At 46.4% G+C, this 22474-nt stretch overlaps 1 protein-coding gene across 10 annotated transcripts in view; it reads left to right on the top strand.

Annotated features, from left to right (window-relative positions):
- The window catches only part of SBF1 (SET binding factor 1), a 2512102-nt gene that overhangs the window by 1797478 nt on the left and 692150 nt on the right, over positions 1-22474 (top strand). For all 10 annotated transcript variants that reach the window (XM_069629502.1, XM_069629505.1, XM_069629506.1 and 7 more), the window contains 2 exons: positions 15748-15932; positions 16845-17021. In XM_069629502.1, coding sequence (XP_069485603.1) covers positions 15748-15932; positions 16845-17021 — 362 coding nt within the window. The remainder of the gene's footprint in view (positions 1-15747; positions 15933-16844; positions 17022-22474) is intronic.

Genomic DNA, 22474 nt, shown 5'->3' on the forward strand with positions numbered 1-22474 from the left:
AGGGCCTTCGCGGATCAAGTAGTCCAACAGGGCTTCACCGGGCTAGACACAGGAAGGTATGCTGGGCTTCTTTAGGGGTCTTCTTCAGATCTTACTTCGGCTGTTCTAATATGAGGGATTCTTGGCTCCAATGTTGATTTTAAAAAAACTTCTGCAGGAGTTCTCTTATACAAAATGGAGGCTGGTAGCAAGTTCAAGCCCACCAATGGTGCGGATCTGCACCATTCAAACAGCCAGTAGTTGTCCAACCAGGGACAAAAATTGGTTTCACTCATGCCCCACACCTAGACGCACTGGCACCACGGATGTCTAGTGGGACCAGATAGTTCCATCCACTTCCTGAGCAGCACACAAAGGCATCAATTGCCTGCGAAAACTGCAGCTTTTCAGGGAAAGTGCATGACCTTACATGGGATTTCCTGACCTGGTAAGGCAGGAGAAAGGCCAAACAACAAGCGAAAAGCTTCTGACATGGCTATTTTAGGGCGTTAGTCAAGCCATACGTAGTAAACACGAATGTGCACACTAGAAATAACACAAAAATTGTAAAAATATGATTGCTGCCACAAGCTTGTCTTTAGGCGCATATAAATGTAACCAAAAATCCCAAGTGTAAGAAGCGAGGATGATACAAAAGTATCCCATTGCACTGTATTGTAGGAAACATAGTTTCCCAGTACTGATAGTCTGGAGGACTGATCAATTTCCCCATAACAAGACAAACAAAATGTCAGGGGAGTGAAGCTGAAGGCAAGGGATTGAAGAGGAAGGATGGAGTGGTCTCAAGGCACCACTTAAAATATGGCAGAACCCAGGGATGGGGTGAAGTGGTTGGTGGAATGCGAGCAGACACTATTTCGAGCCGCATTTCTAGCCACCAGATTTGTTGAGTGCCCTTCGCCGGATGCGCATGTTGATTCATTGAGTTGGCTTCTGCACATCCCTTGCAAATGGGAGGTCAGCCAATCAATAGCAAAAATGTCCCTGAAATGGGGCTCTCACCAAATGAATCTGTTTGTGACACTGGCCATTGCTCTGCCTTCCACAGGCTTCCTGCAGGGGAATCTGATAAGCTCCTATGAGACATTCTCCTCTTAGTGATATCACAATACACCTTTTGCATCCTTTACTCCTGCTAATTCGGAAGAATCATACATTTCAGGTGCTCTGTTGTTCGTCAGTTATTCTGATCACTCCGTTTTTTCTCTGTCTGTTCTAGTCCTTGAACTTTCAAGACATGAGTTTCCCGTCTGTCTGCTCCAGACATTCCTCAAACAGTTCATCTTCGAGTCTTAAGAGAAGTGGTTATTTCTTTACCCGTACCTTCTATTCTTGAGATCAAAGGTTTGGTGCCTGAGAAATTGTACATTCCAGTAATTAAGAGGTAATATCCAGTCCATGTCAGGTGCTCTGTATACTTTTTTCATTGCCACTTTCAGAATTAAATTGTGGTTCTGTTCCCAGGCTTTAGAGAAAAATATAAACCCTCTCTCTCAAAGTATCAGTAGAAAACGTTAGGTCTTTAATTTCTTCAATTTACACTGGAGTTTTTTCTAGTAGAACAATGTAAATACTATTTTCAGTCGGAGGATACCTTAGCTGGCATAATAAGACCCTTTCTATTCCTATTGAGGATGTTGAGTGGCACTTTGTGGGCTTCCCACATCTGCACCCTCCAATTTGAGATCTTTGCCCTAAGTGGGATTTGAACCAGTTCTAGCAGTAATGCCTAGACCCTTTGAACAAATTGCTATTTGCAACCTTAATCTATTAACCTATAATAAAGCTTTTCAGTTAGTAATGACTTAATCCAGAAGGGTTGATGTGCCTGTGCCTTTATCTTCTAAGGAACCATACTTTTTTTCTGCAGTGTAAAGGTGGGATTACATACAATACAATCGTAACAACTTAATGTTGCCTCTGATTTTCATCTTAATCAGACAATAAACCTTCTAGTATTCCATCCGATACCCCTCAATTCCTCTGGTCCAGAGATTCTGCTGAACTTTGAAGTTTTGCAGAGTGGATAAAGTCTTTTAGATTGTCGTGTAATTTGTTCATCACCTTCGGTGGACTGTCTTCTGGCAATACAGCCATTAATGCTTCCATAGCCAGATGGGCCATCTAATACAAAGTTAAAGGGCTGAGGTTTTCACAGGGATACCAGGCTCACTCCGACCAAGGCAGCATTGGGTGCCTATCTGAGACACGTCTCTATTTCTTGAATGCGTAGAACTACTGCCTGGGCTATATTGTGCTTACTGCAAGCATTATGCATTGGATACTTATAGAAAAGATACATCTTTTGGATAAGAAGTGCCCTGCAACTTATTTGACCAAAATAAGGTCTGACATCCATTCAGTGTTTTATGTGGACTGTCTGGTCCCCGCAAGTTTTGAAGGATTGAGAGCAGGACAGCCAAGAAATTTTCAATTACCTTTATGGTGATTCAGATTCTTACTTCTGCTCCATACTTCAGGACACCCATCCTGTTATCCCCAAATAGCATAGTCAACCGCCTCTTAAGAAAGGTGAGGAATTGCATACAACTCAGCGTGGTGGTTGGTAACGCACAAGCGTATGGTCCCTGCTCTCAGTGGCAGCTTTTCCCTTCAGTTAGCCGTTCTCAAGCTGACATTAAATGCAACTGCCCCAACCAGCTGTGAACAAGGGTGAGCTAGGACTGATAAACCCTCCTAACAAGCAGGATTCATGGTCTTTTTGAGTACCACTGGTGTGGGATTCAGAGAGACCAACTTTAGTAATGTTCAGGGCTCTCTCTTCAAGTTGGGCCATATTCTCACTACTAAGCGTGACTGAGCAGAACATCTTTGCTCTTCATAGAAGAAGAGACTTGTTGAATAACGCACCCCTGATGCAATCTGCTCCTAAATATTTCTTCTTAGCCACTAGGTAGCACTGTGCAGCACAGGCATCGTCACTATCACTTGTCTGTGCAATCTCCTGCTAGGACGATGTCTTGGGTGTACGATTGGAGCCCATGATGAAATGTTCCCCTAGTTACTTCTCTTCATGGCAACATTAAAGTGCCAATTAGGTCACTCAACAATGTTCTATCTGTTTTATCATGTCACCACCTAAAACAGTCTTTAAAGAATTCACTGGCCGATATTGATGATGGATTTGCACTCCTTGAAACTTTTCTGTCATGAAAAAGGCCACAACACTAGGAGTGCGGGTCCTGTTTGACAATGGCCCAAAAGACTGTTAGGCAGCATGTGAACAATTTATAGCCTATTCGAAGTCTTCCCCAATAAAGTCTTCCAAAGACTCAGCTAAGAAGACTTGGCGCCAAACTCTCCTTCAAACCACATTCTAGGTTGGAAAAGCAGGGAAAAAGACATCACCACTCCAGAAGGAGTTGGTCTTCCTTCTGGGTGCATTCATATTCCTCCTCTAGAAAACATAAGATGTACTAGTCAAGATCAGAAGAATCTGATAAGCAAAGTAAGAAACCCACATTGCCCACTTTATCTTCCACTCTAGAAAAATGAGGGGCTTTTATGAATTCCATGTTAATGCATTTGAGTTGGCCCCAGGAGTGAAAAGGTCTCTACAAACTGCTACAAGAAAATTACTACTCTGGTAAAACCCCCATTCTGCTTCTGAACGCCTCTGAACTTAGGCAATTAGCCTCCAAAATGAGGGTCCGGTGCAGCCCCAGTGCCATTGACGGCAATGTCTTTGCTCAGAAGAAAACACATGTTCTCCACTATCGCCAAGGTGCCAGTCTTTTCGGAACTTACATCGTTGGAGCTGGCAGGCTCCTATATGCGATTTATTTCGGTGGAGCGAGTTTCGGATTAGTTGAGATTTACGGATGCTGCTGAGCCAGAAAACTCAGTGTATCAACTTTTACACCTACCTGCTCAATTCAAAATATTTTCTGACATTTTCTTAGAAATGTCTGCAAAATAGCAGGAAGGAGTATCACACTCGGGGTTTGAGCTCTTTTCAGACATGCCTAGAACTACATGGCCAGAAGAGCTATTAAATAATCAGTCCTGAAGACTTTATTATAACTGGAGAAAGACTGACAGCTGGCGAGTGTCTTAGGCACCTCTACTAACTGATATTGCAAACGACCCCATTACTGTTTAATGACCACATTTTGGCACTTGCAGAGTAGTGGTTTCCAGAGTTATCGGTTACCTCAAATTCTGGTATCTACATCAGAGAAAAACTTATTGTTAAAAAAGATTTTATGTTTGCACCCTTCCCTCCATACATTCCTATGTTACCCACCGTCTTTTTGCTTATGTTTTTAAACCTGTCCTGATTTTTGGAGGCATGTAAAAGCCTTCTGCTTTACTTCCCTTGCCTGTTTTGCTCATTCCTATGGGGAAACTGACAAGTCCCCAAGACTGTCAGTACTGAGAGACTGTCTTTTATGAATTCTTGTATTTTTTACAATTTCACACATCACCTTACAGTGAAATGCAGTTAGGATACTTTGTATCACTGTACCTTTTTTATAACACTCTTTATTAGATTTTTACAATAAGAGAAAACGTGCAACAAATCAACCTCTATTCTGCAGTTCCAGCCTGTGTCCGCTTGCTTAAGCTTGCACTGCTTCATTTTCAAAGGTTTCCAGTATATACCATGTACTATTCTTTGAGTGAACCTCAAATTCAGATCTACCTTATATCTGGATGGTCCAGCACAGATACGACACCAGTCCCTTTCTAATATTTCAGAACCAAATTCTAGAGACCACAAGGCCTTACCTCACTCTGAAGGAGCATTGCTATTTGCTTGCGTTAGCAACTTATATATAATGGAGGCCGAGAGTGAAGAGCTCTTGGAAAGGTGCATTAACGGAGGGATGATATGTAGGATATCATGTAGCGAGGCGTTTAAAGGCGCTAGTACGTTTGCAAATACCTCACAGACGACACGAGAACGGCCAACCTCAGAAGCGCCAAGCTTATATTTGAATTTAAGGAAATCAAATGAGAGCATTGAAGCACCATCATGAACCTGCCATAGGCGCCAGATACCAGCAGTCTGCCAGGAAGGCCATGAGATAGTACGGTTATTAAAGTGTAGCGCCGTATTCCACCATATTGAGGTATTGAAACACAGTTGGTTTGACTCCAGAGTCTACGCAGCACTTTTTCCTATCCTTCAAGATATGCCTGATAAAAGGGGAAGATCAATCAGGTGCCATTCTTTTTTTCCATACTGAGTAAGCATTCCAAAGGGACTGGCCGGACCACACTCTTCTCTATACTTACCCAATTTGGGCAGCCCACAACGTCCTCCCTCAACCGAAAAAGCAAGGCACGTAAGACAAATGCTCTATGATAAGATATAATATCAGGGAAGCCAAAGCCGCCCCAGTGTACCGGCTTCACAAGTACATCAATTAGAATTCTAGCTTTTTCCCCCAACCCCCATAGGAAATTTCAGAGAACTTTGTTTGTCTCGAATTGGGTCCCCTGTCAAAGGCAGTGGCAACATACTAAAGACATAAAATAACTTTGGAAGCAGGGTCATCTTAATTACATTTATTTTCCCCCAATAATGTATCTTTTTATATATAAGCTTTTTGGTTCCTTTCACAATGTGCCTAAGTCAAGGTGGTGGCATCTGTGATCATTATTACCGCTTGTGCTGTTTTACTTGTGCACATTTTGCATTTACTGCAAATGGCTAATGAAAGTGACTAGCATTCTAAAATGGCAATGCCAGGAGATTTTCATTTGTTCTTTGGCATTCTTTCTGCCTTCTCAGGTCAGGAAATGCCATATATGGTAGCCCCTTTCCCAGTGAAACTGCTGCTTTTGCAGGGAACTGGGCATTGTGTGTGTGAGCCAGAGGAGGGGGCTGGGACTGTCAGGTGCCAGTCGACATCCTCTCGTGCTCAGATTTGTGTTGCTGGGCAGATGTGATGACGAGTGATTGTTCAGGATTGACAACCACAGGCTGTTTGCATGTTCCAGATGCTTACCATGGGTGGGCTTTGGCTAGCTCCTAGCCTGAATCTTGGATGAAAGGAGGGTTCCTGCAGTTAACAGATCATCATTGGATTCAAGACGTTTACGAAGAAGAGCAGCCCGCTGATGACAGGAGGAAGACTCCCGCAGCTGACCAGCATCTACTCAATTGATTGATCCTGTGAAGCCTTGCTCATCTGCCTGATCTCAGAAGACCTTTGTTGGTGCTTGGAGCAGTGGCAGCAACCAGTCTCAACCCCTGCTTGAGGATCCGTGCCTTGGAAGCCTTCGGAAATGTCACTGGACCCACCCAGTGGACTGACTAGCTCTCTATTGGGCTACAAAGCTGTATCCTTTTTTGCTGAGCCTGTGGTTCTATGTCCCTTTGCCGACATACTTTTTTTCAAAGTAATTTTTACTGACAAAATTACTATGAGAACAACGAATCGAATGTATTAATTTTTTATTTTGGGGGGTCCCCAAACTACCACTTTTCCTATGCTATTACCCCTTCCCAAACCTGGTCCCCACCCCTTTTAACTCCTTAACCATCTTCCTATACATTTCAGTGAGTTTTGTCATAGTAATTCGGTCAGAAAACAATTCCTTTAAAAAAAGAAAAAAAAAAAAAAAAATGTCAGAAAACCAACGGCATACCATTGGCTGTCCTTGCCATCTCACTACATTGGAAGCTGTTCTGGGGCTTTGTCTATGTTCACTCCTGGATGATTGGCTGCTGCTGCATGTTCCATGTGACATCCTCTGGAAAAATATTTATGCACTCCCCTGAGGTGTCCTGAAGGGTCTGCACTGCCGAACTCTGGATCTTTTCTTCATTTGGGGGTCATCTTCTTGAAGCTGACAGGACCGTCTGGTGAGAACCACAACCAGCTCCTGACACAAAGTGACTTCTGCACCCTCTACCCCGGGATTTCCCTCACATGACACAAGTGGTGTACTTACCTGATTTGTGGGAAAATGCTTACCTTACTTTAAAGAATGTTCAAAGCACCACCATAGCCCACTGCAACAGTTCTGAAATACATTCCCTGAAGAAACCATAGTTTGAAACTTGTGACTCTTGAGCCCAAGGCCCTGTACATCTTAGGGCTGGACTTGATAAGATAGAGGGAATTGGGTTTGTGCTTATTCCAATTATGTTTCATATATCCGATTACTCACTTGGATTGCACTGGCTCCTAATTCATATGTAATTCATTCTCTACGGGTGAATGTATATATGTTTTAGATTTTTTTTATTTATTTAGATTGCTTACTTGTGATTTTTGTATGTTTAGTGTGTTCCTGAAGGCCTCATAAATAACAATATTTACTCACTAACTTGAATTTTTGGTGGTGTTCTGTGTGGACACATAGCCATAGACCACTTTCACACTTTTCCTGAGACTAAGCCTTGACTGCTCATTCACCTACTTTGACTGGGTTTTGTCTAACCTCTGTTCTCCCTGTTTGCCATAAATAGTGGCCTCCTAAAATCCTCTTCCCAGGGCTGATTATAAATCTCAACACCTGTGCATGCCATTACGGACACTCTAAGAACAAAAACTCTGGCATTATCTGTATTGCCTTTCATTGGGTCCTTGATTGACAAATGAAAGCCTGTTTGACATAGGCCTGCATCCAATTCATTAACGGATAAGTATATTGCACAGAAACAGAGTCATAGGGCTGGAGTGCAAGAGCTCATCACTCTGCAGGCAGCCTGGCAATCCAGGCAGCAACCACGGTCATCAAAGTTTACCTTTCCCTACTTTTATGTCCCCTCCCCTTTCCTCCATACTGTATTGCCATCGATCGCGAGGGACGGGAGACGGAACCTTTTTCACCAGAACAATCTTCTTTCTCTTTTAATATAGAGGCGTGGCAATGGGAACATGCGCTCGGCTGACTCAGCCCACCAGCGCCACTTCTGAGTCACCTTTTCCTCATCGACGGGAACGGGTCGAATTCACCAGCGCTCCTGGGTTTGGCTTCGTCCATGTAATTCCATGCGCTCTTCCCCAGATATTCTATCTTTGTCTTTTTCTGTTCAATAGGTACTTGGTCCTCAGACGCCACGCTACTCCCGGCACATGTCGACGTCGGCAGCTGTGCAGCCTGCGAGGGTCTCTTCCCCACGTCCGACCTCCACGCCCTTTGCCTCTACTACCTTGGCCCCACCACGTCTGAGAAGGTTGCTCCGTGTGCGACACTCTCACGGCACGTGCACTGAAGAATAGTCTAGCTAGGTGGAGGGAGCTCTTCCAGAGCCTCCGGGGGACCTGAAAGACTTTGTCAAACATTGCTTGAGGCCGAAGGTAACGCCTCTATTTATCATTGCACCCCATAAAGGCGACTCCTTCCCAAGGAAGCGCCCGACTGGGAGGAACCTTTTGGGTTCTAGCACCAGCACACGTACCGAGACTAGTCCAGCTACTGGCCTCAAAGCCAAGGGGTCTCTGGTTCCTTCCGGTGTCAGTGCTGAGGGACCGCAAGGTTCTTTTACCAGGATTACTCCCGAGGGGCAACACCCTAGTGCTGGCACATGTACTGAGGCTAATCCAGCTACCAGCCTCACGGACGAGGGGACTCAGGATCTTTCCGGTGTCAGTGCTGAGGAACCGCAAGGTTCTTTTACCGGGATTACTTCCGAGGGGCAATGCCCTAGTACCGGCATCATGGCCGAGGGGGGCGCCTTCATGCAGCACTACCGGCAGCTCTGCCAAGGGCAATACGCCTTACAGGTCACAGCCTGAGGTACGGGATAGGCCTCATGTTCCAACACCAAACATCTTGGACAGGGCTGGTTCCAGCGAGTCAGGCACCACAACTTCGGCACGTGGCATGCTGCTCAACAAAATGGCCATGCGTCCGATACCCCCTCTGGCAGAGCGGGTGGAGGAAGGACTCACAAGGTGGGACTGGTGCCAACCAGGTGTGTGACCTACAGTTTATCCATCAGCGGCGCAGGGCAGGTTACCTCTGCACCCCAGGTAGTGTGCACCCCGGTCTCAGCAGCCGTTATCCACTCGCTCAATATCACCTGCCACTTCTACAGTCTCCGAAGACAGGTTCTTTGGAAGGTTCCTAGGGCTGATGCAAACTCACCGGATGGGAGCCATCCTCTGGGATGCCATCAGGGACATACTCCCCGAGGTCACCCCACTGGCTCCCATAGTCATTCCTCCTATGTCTCCGGTGCCACAGGCCACAGCGCAACCACTGCTGCCACAGCCGATTCTGGATTCCCTGCCTCCCACAGTACAGGCGGTTCCACACCAGCCTTTGCAGCAGCCACCGGCTCCAGTTTCCACACCTCAGCCCATGGCGCCCAGCACGGCTCCACCAGTTCCGAGCACTCTGGTGGAAACTGACAAGGAGGAGGACCCTGACATGCCATCTTCAGTCAGGGCCTTCCACGAACGCCTTGCAGGTTTGGCAGAATATTTGGGCATTCCTCAGCCCGATGAGGGGGTCTTGGATGAAGTCCTCACCCTAAGACGACCTACCAAAACGGGGATCCCGATGCAGAAAGATGTAGTTGCCCTGGCCAAGAAGGGGGGCTCAAGCCGCACTCAGCCCAACCTGTCAATTGCCCCTAATATAGGCAGATCGAGGGTGATGCACTCCTGCTTTCGGCGCATCCTCAACCGCACTCTTCCGTGATTGCTGCAGCATCACTCTATTCTGAGCCTCAGTCGTCCTCGGCCACCTCGTCCTCGACGCTGCTAGGCAAGGAGGAGAAGATCTTGAATGCGTATGGAAAAAAGCTGTACACCAACGCCTCCTTGATTCCCAGAACTTTCGGCACAGAGCCAAGCGCGCTTCAGGGCTGGCCTAGGAGAAGTCAAGCTGGTAGTCCACCGTGGCCCACATCGATACCTCTGGCCTGGCCATCTTCATTGCCACGGACATGAGAAGGACGGCCTGTCTCCGGGCTACTAAGTTAATCCTGATGTCCAGGAACGCATATTGGACCTTCCATTCTAGGGTAGTGACCACTTCACTCCACCACGGATGAGGAATTAGATAAAAAGAACAGCTTGCACCGCAAGCTCTTTATTATTACGAAGGCCACGCCCAAGACCTATGCCTTGTCACAGCAACGCTCTGACAAGGGGCGGGCGTTTGGCGGGTTCCAGGACTTCCAAGAAGGGAGGTCCAGGCAACCTGACTGTTCTCCAAGTCAGCACCGGAGGAAACAAAATGGGGGGGGGGGGTGCAAGGGGTCTCACCAATTCCCCTCCTCCGCAACAGCCTCTGAGGGAAAGAAATGTATGACACGCCCCTTTGTGGCATGTGTCTCCGGTTGGGGGCAGGATTGCCTTTCATGTGCAATTTTGGCACCAGATTATTTGGGAGCCCTGGTTCCTCTCCATAGTCTCCACGGGATACCACCTACCGGTACCCTCGTCCCTCCTCCCCTCCCCCAGATCTGAAGGACGCTTATGTACACGTCCCGATTTGGCAGCCACTTCGTTCCTTGCTGCTCTGCAGGATCAGGGACTGCCATTTCCAATACAAGGAGCTACCCTTTTGTCTAAACTCGGCGCCCATGGTATTTACCAGATTAATGAATGCAGTGGCAGCCCTCAATGCTCAGGGCCACCACGCCTACGCATACCTGGACGACTAGCTCGTTCGGGCCACCTCTCCAGTAGCGGTTCACCATAACGCCTCTGCACGGATGAACACCACGACCTGGGTTTCACTATCGATCTCAAGAAGTCTCGGCTGCAGCCCACGCAGAGCCTGACCTTCTTGGGCCTCATCTGGGACACAAGCTCTGTGAGAGTCTTTGCCTCGGAGGTCAAGATTGCGGCCATCAAGAGAGCCACAGCTCACTTCCGCTCCAGGCCAGTGTCCTCGGCATGGTGGTACCAACACCTATCGGGTCTTATGGCAGCGGTCCTGTTGGTCGTACCTCACACAAGGCTCAGGATGAGGAAATTACAGCTGCACTTCACAGCCTCATGGAATCAGGAGAATGGCTCCCAAGCGGAGCCAGTCAACATTCCTCCCTTTCTCCTCTCGGACCTGCCAGGGCAAGCACTTCCGACAACCAGCCCCTTAGGTCAAAGCCACTACAGACTCTTCCCAAGCGGGCTGGGGAGCCCCCTGGACAAGAGGAGGTGAAAATCAGATCCTCAAATGACGCAGAGACTGCAGTAGAGAACGGGCTCCGCTGAGCCACTCATTGGAAAAAGGAAGAAAGAAGAGACGCTAGAAGTGTTCAAGGTACAAGACAGAGCACGATCTGACAGGAAGAACCAGTGATGCTAACCCGACAGAACCAAGGTAATGGGTGCGTGGGAGACTGGGCAAGAAGAATACAACGGGACCCATCCTTGTTGTGAATACTTTAAAGAAAGGGTTGAGTACAGACTGACTTAATACACCCATTCCAGGTAGTGCGACTTATCGTGAAGATAGTGAAGAATCCTTTGAGATACAATTCACGAAACCAAGGATAGAACGTAAGAAAGAGACACAGCAAGATTCCTAAAGGAATAAGGGTCAATGCCCTATCTTGATAAAACAAGGAACAGTATTTAAAGAACAACATGGGAAACCCTGGAGGTGCAAGAGCCCCCTAGAAGAACTGAAGGAATTGGTTCATCTAATCACAAAACTATTTGAAGTTGGAATATTAAGGCTAGAGAAGCCTGTCCAGGAGAAGGGAGTAATTCTCCTGTGCCTCTTTTCTTTTGATGTTTTGGTTAGTGGTAGGGTCAGCATACGATAGCATAGTTTTTGGACAGAGGACATATTGTTTTTTGCGACTACTCTACTGACAACGAGCACCCTGGTTAGTTTTGTTAGGTAGGGCAACCCCTTTTGAGTATGTATAGATGGGCCTTTTTCCTTTTAGTTAAATAAAAAGAACTTGTGAAAATGCCACCATTTGGCCCGTCTCCTCCTTCTGACTTACCACAACAGTCTAATGCTTTTGGAAGGTGGTGTACCGGCTTTACTCTTTCCTGCCTAAAGGGAAAGGCATGCATCACTGCCAGCAACCCTAGCAGAGGGTAGTTTGGTAAAAGTAATCCATTCAGTTCAATTTGGACGTCCAGTGGCAAAACCGCTTTAGGTTGCCAACGTACTATATCGCAAGTCTCCTCTAGGGGGCAGAATCTGACTCTTCAAGGAGGCATTGCAGCAAATTACAAACTGATGAGTCCTACATTAGCTACAAACAGTTTTTTTTTGTCAAAGCACTTGCAAAACCATCTACCTGGAATCACTCCTATTGAGAGAAATAGCTCCGCTTTTGTGAAGTAAGCGGATATAGCTTGTTCCAGCACAAGCAATCGTGAAAGGCTGGTATTCCTGTAACTTCCTGATACCAAAGAAGAATGGAGGACTCTGACACATCTAACACCTAACACTCCTCAGCAAGTGCTTCCGAAAGGACTTCAAGATGGTCACCAAGGCACAGATCTTACAAGCCTTGGAACATGACAACAGGGTTGTGTCACCGGATTTGTAGGACACATGCTTTCATGTCCCTATCCTCCCAGGACATACCTTTTTGTATTGTGGTGGGAAACACTCCCTAGCATTTTTCTGTGCTCCCTCTCAGCCCCAGTTGTGCCCTGAGGATATTCACAAAGGTCATGGTTGTGGCCCAGCTACACAGGATAAAGGCGTGTCACTTTCCAAAGGAGGGTGGCTACAAGCAAGGACTTTACACCCTGTGCGGAATGCCACGGTTGGAGAGAGTAACCAAAAGGGTTTGACAAACTTGCCACTGAAGCCCCCAAATGAATGACTGTTCATTCAAACTAGGTCAAAAGACCCCAGGAGACTGCTCTCACTGATGGTAGCCCATGGTGAAGCCCTGGGGTTGTGGGTGCAGATTGAGCTTCCTGGTCCAAATTGGGTCCAGCTGGCTTCATTTCTGGTCTCCATTGAAAGTCCTGGAAGATTGGACCAGATGGTTCTCAGTGATGAACACCCACTGTTAAGCATCCCATAATGAAGATGATGTCCAGAAGCTGCAGCAAGTGGTGAACATTCTCTGAGTTATCCAGCAAGGATCAAAGGCAAAAGCGCTGGGATAAGGGAGCGCACCCTAGCAGGCTAACTCTACCCAATGGCCAAAAGCAAAAGCAGTGTCCCAAGCATAGATATCACAAGACGGTGTCGCACAGCAAGAGCAGGAGCAATGAAGTCAGCTTGGTGTTTAAGCACCGGCGAATCCCTCTCAGCATATGATATGATAATTTATGTATAACGCGCTCGTACACAAGTGTCTCAGAGCACGACAAGGGAGGGGAAACAGGAAAGAACACAACAACAATCTTACTAGGCCCAGTGACATTGAGAACGCGCAAGTGCATGGGAAAGGAAAATGGGGAAAAGTGCATGGGAGGGGGAGAGTGCGGAGCAGAGGAGAACATAATAAATATTAATAAAGACAAATAAATGGATAATAGGCAGTAAACCGTGGTAGCATCCAGCAAGTGCTGTGTTTAAGGCTGCAGATTGGGTAGGTCTGATAAGTGCAAGGGGGCTGGGGGACTGTATGGGTACAGATACAGACCCCAGTGCAGGGGGTGGCCCGGAGGCAGTGCAGGAGGGTGGCAGGGTGAGCAGGTACCTGGGACCGGAAGACCGAGAGTGGCCAGGTACATGGTGCCAAGAGAGAACAGATCAGCAGGGGAGAGTGGGAGCCAAGGCAGAAGAAAATAGGAAGGTCTTGAGGTGCTTACGGAACCAGAACTGGTTCTCCTCAGGTTTTATAGGGGCAGGGAGTCTGTTCCAGACGGAGGCCCCAGCCGAAGACCGAGATCTACCCCCAGCTCGTTTCTTTGAAAAACGGCCTGGGGGAGTTAGAGGTAGAAGGGCAACGAGCTCGAGAGGGGAGGTATTTGCGGAGGGATAGCTGAAGGTATTTTAGTCCCAGGCCCCAGAAAGCCTTGCAGACAATACAGAGGGTTTTGAATTGAATCCTTGCTTCCACTGGGAGCTACTGGAGGGATTTCAGAGCTGGAGAGATATGATCCCAGGGCTTGAGGCCAAGGACAAATCTCGCAGTCCTGTTCTGGATTAGCTGCAGAGGGCGGAGAGTAGAGGCAGGTAGATTTAGAAAGAGGCTGTTACAATAGTCCAACCTAGAGAGAACCAGAGCTTGGAAGACCATGAGCTTCTGGGGGAAGGCAAGGAAAGGCAGATTACCTCCTGAGGAGGTGCAGTAGGAAGTTTGACTTTATAGAGACATCAGAGATGTGGGCGGAGAAGGAAAGTGTGGAGTCAAAGATGACCCCGAGGTTCTTAGCCTCTCAGGTGGGGTTAGGAGGAGGGCCAAGGGAGGCCAGCCAGAGAGTGAGGGGAAAGGATGGTGAAGGTGTGCCGATGAGGAGGATCTCCGTCTTGCTGGCATCAGACAAAGATCATTGGCGGCACACCAATCTTGAATGGCAGTTAGGCCATCAGAGATGAGAGGGAAAGGAGGTGGCCGACGGCAGCCTGAAAATGACGTGTCGTCAGCGTAGCACTGGAAATTTGAGCAGAAAATGGCAATGCAGGTGGCGAGAGTTGCCAGGTATTGGTTGAAAAGCCACGGCAAGATGTTAGACCCCTGGGGGACACCACAGGTAGAGATGAAGATAGATGATGGTAACGACCCAAGTTGGACCTGGGACGGTCGATCAGAGAGGAAAGAGGTCAGCCAGGCCAGAGCCTGATCAATGATACCCAGGTTATCTCGGAGACTGTTGAGCAAGGATGGCAGAAGAGAGATCGAGGAGGATGAGGACATAGGGAATGTTAGTCACGGTTGGAGAGCAGATCTTTGCATCTTTGCTCGACTTCCCTACAATAACTACATATCTCATAAAACTTGTTGGAGTTGCAGGGGGATTTTAGTAGAAGTCCCACTGACAGTAAAAAGAAAGTCCTGGGGACTAACAGTTGGCAAATTAAAAGTCAACAATTACTTTCTGAGCGAACAGAGCCATTCCCTTCATTAATTTTGTAATGTACTGAATGTGCAGAACCTTTAAGCATGCTGCTCCCTCTAATCCCATCTACATTTGAGAGTTTACCATGAGTGCTCTGCCCCAATTACCACTAGGCAATTGCTGCCTTGGCTAACCCTGCCGCAGAATTATGGGTGAACAACTCTAATAACTTGAACAATCGGGTAAAAAAATATTTTCTCAACAGCATGGGCATATGACATGCACAGTCGGTGCTTGTTGTATCCTTTGAGGTGACCATGTAGAGAGTGCAATGTCCAGTGGAGATGTGGGTCCCTTTGAGGGGTCTGGTGTATGGCTAAGAAAGGCTGGTGTAACATAGATTGTTTAGTTTAAATATTGATTGAGTGTGCAACAAAGCCCAAATGGAATGTCAGGATTAGTAAAGAGGGCATTGGCCGTGTTAGTAAGCTCATAGTGCGACTGCATAAGCAGGTCATAGCGATTGGCAAGTTGTGTTTGGTTTAGGAACTTTAACTGGTGAGTTCTTGTAGTTGTGATATTTTCATACAATATATGCATGTGCCATGCTCTACCATTTATTTGCTTTTTGTGCGAGGGATTGATTTTCCCTTGATGTGCATATTCTGGAGTGAAATTGAGCTTTGCATCTGGAAAGTGAACGCATGGTGGTCCTATTAGCTTAAAATAGTTTACACTGCGACAAGGTTACAGAAAGTGGGTTTAAACTGCAATTTTTAACCATGGCACACTCTACCCTTCTATGTACCTTTTCACTGCCTGTACCCTTAAAGGCATCACTACAATTCTTCTTGCTTTGAAAACCTGTGTCTTGTAGGCAAATGGGGCAGCATTCGTACCAACAGTCGCACAAGTACATATGCTCTTAATGCAGAAATTGGAACCCGCCTGGCAGCAAAGGATGTACTGAGCACTCGCCACAATGGTGGACCATTGGAGACAAACTTCCTGCGCCAGCAGAGGGCGCACCTCTACATCATCGGGGACAAATCACAACTAAAGGTAACATACATAGTCACAAATGACACTATTCCTCATGACATATGGAACAAAACCTTCCGACAGATTGTTGTGTATTTAGTCCTGCACAGCTCACTTATGGCTACACTCTGAGACCTAAACACCAGTCATTGTATCTTGGGCCTGCAGGTCTGCTCTTATAGATGTACTCTTTGTTTTGTACCTACCCCTCAACGCTCTGCATAAAGATTGCTTGTTGACTCATTTTGGCTCTCTCTGTTATCTATACACCCTTTGACAATGCGTTGAGCCTGTTCCTCTTCTTGTTTTGATCCTGCTAAGACAGCAACTCTTCCCTTTTGTTGTCACACTTTCTTCCTTTCTTGGCTGTGCCCTAAATTTGGCTCCTTCTTTCCTTAACACTGCCATGTCCCTTTGTCCTTCCCAGGAATGGGCTTGTCTCGACTTCCCCTGTCTCCTGTCATTGGTGTTGCATGGTTCATCATTATCTTACTATTGCTCCTGTTGTGTGTTGGCTGTACTCGGATTTCTGCTCCTCTGCCTGTGCCATTGATATTTTAGCTTTCTTGGCCTTAAACTTTGCCTAGCTCGTCTTGGTCTCTTGACTATATGCTGCATTGACTCCTTTCTTTTTTTGCTTTTCCTTTGTCCCAGCTCCTTTGTCTTTTTTCACAGTTCTGCTCATCCTCTTCCAACCCTGATCCCACCCCATCTCTTGACTGGACTCTGCTTCCTCATGTTCTTTTCACAGTTGTGCATAGAGGTGTGTGTGTGTGGCACTACTGCTGCACAGGGAGGTTGTGTATTATTTGCATCCCAGCATATGGAATAGTAGGGTTAAAAATGTAAGGATGGCTCTTAGTTGCTTATGTGAACACTTGTAAGCCTCGGGTAATGTTGCCACTTCTTCAGTTAATGTGCTTTTTTCAACAGGGTGTTAAACAGGATCCTCTCCAACTCTGGGAAGTGGTTCCCATTGAGGTGTTCGACATCCGGCAGGTAAAAGCGAGCTTTAAAAAGCTCATGAAGGCTTGTGTGCCCAGCTGCACTACTGCAGATCCAAACTTGGCCTACTTACGCTCTCTGGAAGAGTCGGAATGGCTTTCCCAGGTGAGTTAGATTCCATGCCTTAATTTCTAGATAAGCAAACTGTTTAAAAAACAGGAATTTTCAGTGGATAAGGCCAGGGATACTGTGTGTTCCACTGCTTTTACTTGCATCTCTTTACAGGCATATTGTACACTTTCTGCGCTATTTCTAGGATTCCTTCCCCTGATCCTATTTTACCACATCTTTCATCTGTAAATTCCCCTTAATCCTGCGGTGTGCATATCTTTTAAACCTTACTCCTTCCTAGTCTATTCTGCACAACAGTCATGCTTTGACTCCCTTAATACTACCCTCTCTGTGTCCTTCACAATGATTTTCCGTGCTGTATTTATTGAATTTCTTGTTTATGTATTTTGAAAGAAGCTCTGTGCATAGATATGTTGATGACTGGACCTGCTCAATTAGTGGTTGCTTTACACACCTCTTAATAGTCATGATAAAGTGATTAATATTGCACGTGCCCATTGGATATTATTTGGTTCTCTAGCATGGAATCAGTCTTTCATTTGCAAGCCGGTTGGTATCAGGGTTAGAAATTGAGGGGCGATGGGGCTATTTAGCTCCTGCTTCTGGCCTAGGAGAGCATGGTTAGCTTGAAAGCAACAGCTACTAGGAGCTACTTTTGACTCTGCTGACAATTTGTGCCTTACAAACATGTATACGTGACATTAACATTGAGTATTTGAGAATGCTATTATAGAAGAATTTGTGCACATTTAAACACAATGAATCAAACATTATTAATCCCAACTCTTGTGGAGTACTCTAAGGTTCCTGCCTCTAACCGAGCCCTTTACAACATATGCAAAAAAAAACTATTCAACCTCCTCGACTCACTATCCATATCATACAACACTTACAATGATGACTTGCAGATCTTGGTCCCTCTGACAGGCGATCACACACAGGAAACGCTCAAGGTTAATTTAATCTATGAAACCGTCCAGACCTGGATGGCCACCCGCAGCCTCTGCCTGAATGATGAAAAGACAGAGCTCCTCCATGCCGGCCCACCGACACACCTAGGCAAGCTGCACCAGGCATACAAAACTTCCACCATTGATGGCCACACCATCCCGGTGGCCACCGCTGTAAAACCCCTTGGCGTTAACCTGGACGCCTCGCTAAACATGACACTCCAGGTCAGTCACATCGCTGCCACTCTGCATATGCCATGAAGCTCATCACTGTTAGATCTTTTCTGTCCAGCCAAAATCGGCTCGAAATTGATCGAGCCCTCCTCTGCTTGAAACTGGACTACTGTAACTCTCTGCTCAGTGGCACCTCCATTAAGAACCTTAAACTCAAACATTACAGAACAATGCTCTACGAGCAGCTCTTAACATTGGAAAGCGAGACCACATCACAGAAGCAAGAAAGTCTTCACACTGACTCCCGGTAAAGGAAAGAATTAACTTCACAATCCATTACATTGTGCATCGCTGCCTCTCCATCCACGTCCCATCTTACCTGGCAAACAAACGTAAGAGACACACTCCAGCAAGCCGCTTTTTTTAATTTATTTATTTTTTATTTTTTTTTATTTGAATTTTTTAAGTATTTCAAAGGCATAGAAAAAGGCATTACAAAGCAGTAATCAAAATCCAACAAAGTGGTTCACAAACAGTCGAGGCTTTTCACCCAAAAAAGTATATCTTACCTGTTCAAACTTAAGTTTCTATCTTCCACAACTACACCCCTGGAACATTCTCTCCTAACTCATTCACTGATGTACATATTCAAAAATGACTCAATTTCTATAGCTAACACACTAAGATTGGTTGCCTCTTTGTGGCTTCCTCTGGGCCGTGATATAGTTCTTTTCTAGCATAATAGGTCGGTAAGCTTTCGTCAGGTGAACAAATGTAATTAACTGGTCCCACTCTGTGTTCTAGCGTTGGTCTCTGGAATATATCTACATGCAAAGTCTTCCCAAAATATGTCACATTGTGCGGATCTTGCATGCAGGGTTGAGGTTATTTTTTCCATAACAGCTATTCAATGCTACATTAACCCATTCACTCTTACTTGGTATATTTTCAGATTTCCACTTAATTACTATGGTGGCACGGGCTGCTAACAGAAGGTGGACTGCCAGACCCTTAACTCTATTCCACTCTTCTTCACATTGTTCAAACCCAAAGAGGATAAGAAAAGGATCCGCTGTCCTCTGAATTCCACCAAGGTCATTGACCCACTGATCCGGGGGCAGCCCCACCACATGTGCCAGTAGTCAGCAATTTCCCCACATTTACGCCAGCACCACAGACTTAGTGACTGAAACATTCTAGAGTGTCTGAGGGGATCGTACTACCACCTGTGTAACAGTTGGATCGCATGGAGTTTATATTGGCTGAATATGGAAACTTGGGCGTGTACCCTGCACATCCTTCCCCACATGTCCGGATCAACTTCTTCACCCAGATCCTTCTCCCATCTACCCTTCAGGGGCAACGTGGAGCCCCTCATAGCCTCAATCAGTTCCCTATACATGGCAGATATCAGTCCTTTAATTTCTGTTCTGGAATCCAACAGCTTCTCAAAAGGGTTAAGTTCTCTACTTCGGTTATCCTTCTATTCGTCCTTTGTTAGAACACCCTTGATCTGTAAATAATGAAAGACGGATAGGGGGACCAAACCCAGGGCCTCGCCCAATTCTGAAATTGTGATGAAGGAACCATTTTTCCATAACTGACCCACCCTCTCCAGTCCAGCCTCAAACCAAGATTGGAATCTCTCCAAATTGGGAATGCTTTCTCTGATGCCGGGGGCCCATAGGTGGCTCAGGGGGGACGGCCATGAAGCAATTTTTCGCATGTCACTTTTTTTCCCTCCATATTTCCCAGATAGTCCCCCGTATCGGGTGGTCCCTCAGTCTCCATAACGGCCTTGTAAAGTTTGATGTCCCTCGTGACCTGTATGCCCATATATATCGTGCCCAGATATTTGAGCTTGGCATTTACCACTATGAGACCTAGCGGGCAGAATCTATCCACATCTGCCTTTGTAATTTCATGCAGGGGAAATAAGATCGACTTGGCCTCATTAATTTTGAAACCTGAGAGATTTCCATATTCTTTGATTAATTGATTTGCTCTAGGTACTGAGGATGTTGGATTCAAAATGTGCTGAAGTAGGTAGTCTACGTACAGAGCTACCTTGTATTCAGTTGCTCCTAGTTGAAGCCCCTTCACCTGGTGGTCGTCCCTTAATTTCTGGGTTAAGGGTTCTAGTGAGAGCACAAAGAGTATCAGCGAGAGGGGGCATCCCTGTCGTGTTCCCCTGCCTAGTTCAAACCAGCGGGAGTATTCTCCATTTACGAAGACAGAGGCTTTGGGGAAGTGTACACAGCCTGAATCCCTCCCCTGAATTTAGGGCCTATTCCCACTTTGCAGAGGACTGCCATCAGAAAGCCCCATTCATCCCTGTCGAAGGCCTTCTCTGCGTCGACCGACAAGAGAGCAGGGTCGTTGACCATGTTTTGTGATACACTAAGTGTTAGGGTCTTTCTCATAGTGTCAGCTCCTTGTCTACCTCATATAAATCCAACCTGATCAGCGTGTATTAGGCGTGGCATGAATGTCACTAGTTGGGCCGCGAGGATTCTAGTATATATCTTGGTGTCCACGTTCAACAAAGATATGGGGCGGTAGGAGCCACATTGCTTAGGGTCCTTTCCCTCTTTGGGAATTACTGAGATAAGGTCTCGAACAAAGGAGTCTGGAGCTCTCCCAGTATCCAGGATCTCATTCAAGAGTTACTCCATAAAAGGGAGTAGGGGGGAGAGAAATGATTTATAAAACCCTCCCCAGGAGCTTTGCCCAGTGATAGCCTTTTGATCACATTATTTACTTCTTCCTCAGTTATCAGGCCCTCCAAGACAAGAGATTCATCGTATGAAAGTTTCAGCATTTTAACAGAGGACAAGTATTCATCAGTCCCCAATAAGCCAGGTTGTACCTCAGATCTGTATACGCTTCATAGAATGTGGCGAAAGGCCTCAGGGATTTCCACATTTGTTGCGGCCTGGGGGTTCTCCCAGTCCTCTATTTCCAAGACATTCTGCTCTGCTCGTTGATCTCGTAATCTGGCTGCCAACAGGGCATCAGCCTTATCTCCTTTTTCATAGCACTTCTGTCTCAGAAGCTGTAACCTACGGACTATCAGTCCGTATTCCAGGAGACAAAGCTCTTCCCTCTTCCTTTTGGCCTCTAAGATCGTATCTGCCCTTCCGCTCTCATCCCTCCTTGCCGCCTCATCTAAAAGATGAATCTCATTCCTGAGTTTATTTTCAACCAGAATAGGTGGGATGACAAACCTGCGGATAATGGAAGGCGCTGGGGGGTTGAATAGTCCAAGGGTGTAGCAGTTATGCTTAGGTATTGATTCATGGTCAGATCAGAGTCGTCGTATTGGTGCTTATGACTTGTTGCTTTATTATTTCTTTTGCAATTCCACAACCAAGCAATTTAGAAACATCATAGCGGCAAAAAGACCTGTTGTTGAACATGGGTGAAGGCAAACAGCCGACGCGCGTTTCGACCCAAGTCTTTTTCAGGGCCAATTGAATGGTGTGGTGTGCTCTCTGATGAGGGCTGATAACTGGTCCTGGATAACTGGACCACACGTGTCAAATTTCACCTTCTCTTTCCGGGATGCCAAAAAAGCATAAATTGTTTCGCCTCTTGCGATTTTCCAAATCGTCCATTTTGAGACAAAACTCTTCCTCCCTCTGCTCTATCTCAGCTATTCTGAGTTCCATTTGGGCTTCAAGAGGGTCTGTGGAGGCTTGATTATTCTCTAATCCATCGAGTCTCTCCTCGATCTTATTGATTTCGCTGTTTGATCTTATCAATCTTCCCACCTATGTTGGCTCCCATGTTCTTTATCTCGCTCATGAGTGCAGCAATGTCTCCTTTTGTGGCTGCTGATTCCATTCCAGAGGCCTCCATGATCGGGGTACCAATGGTCTCACCAACAGGAGGGAACGGAGAGTAAGCAAACTTTGCTTGCTTCAGTTTTATGTCCATATACACAGAGGCGGTTCTTCCCCTGTGTTCTCAGGTGTGCTGTTCCGTAGGGAGAGGAGTTTTCCTTGTGCTCTATAGTGAGGCACAAATATGATCTGTAGTCTTTAGTTCACAAGGAGGCGGCAATCTAAATCCAGCAATTTCACTTACGGGGGTTGGTAGTGGGTCCACTAAGAGTTTGGGGTCCGGGTGTCCAGAAAGTGGTCCCAAAGTCCAACGAAGGTAAACAAGTGGGTTTCAATGCCACCAGTCGGTGGAAGGAGGACACACGCCCCGTTTCCGGGGGCCCAACCCTTCAGGAACGGTGGGGACTCATATCCATCATGTGTGAATGGCGAGTGTGGTCTCAGTGGGGCCTTGATATGGTCGGAAGATTTGGGTGAGCGAGCACTTACTTAGTGCTGATTTTATGTAATGTCCAAG

The sequence above is a fragment of the Ambystoma mexicanum genome, chromosome 12 (assembly GCF_040938575.1).
Source record: "Ambystoma mexicanum isolate Mex_15411 chromosome 12, UKY_AmexF1_1, whole genome shotgun sequence".
NCBI classification, from domain to species: Eukaryota; Metazoa; Chordata; class Amphibia; order Caudata; family Ambystomatidae; genus Ambystoma; species Ambystoma mexicanum.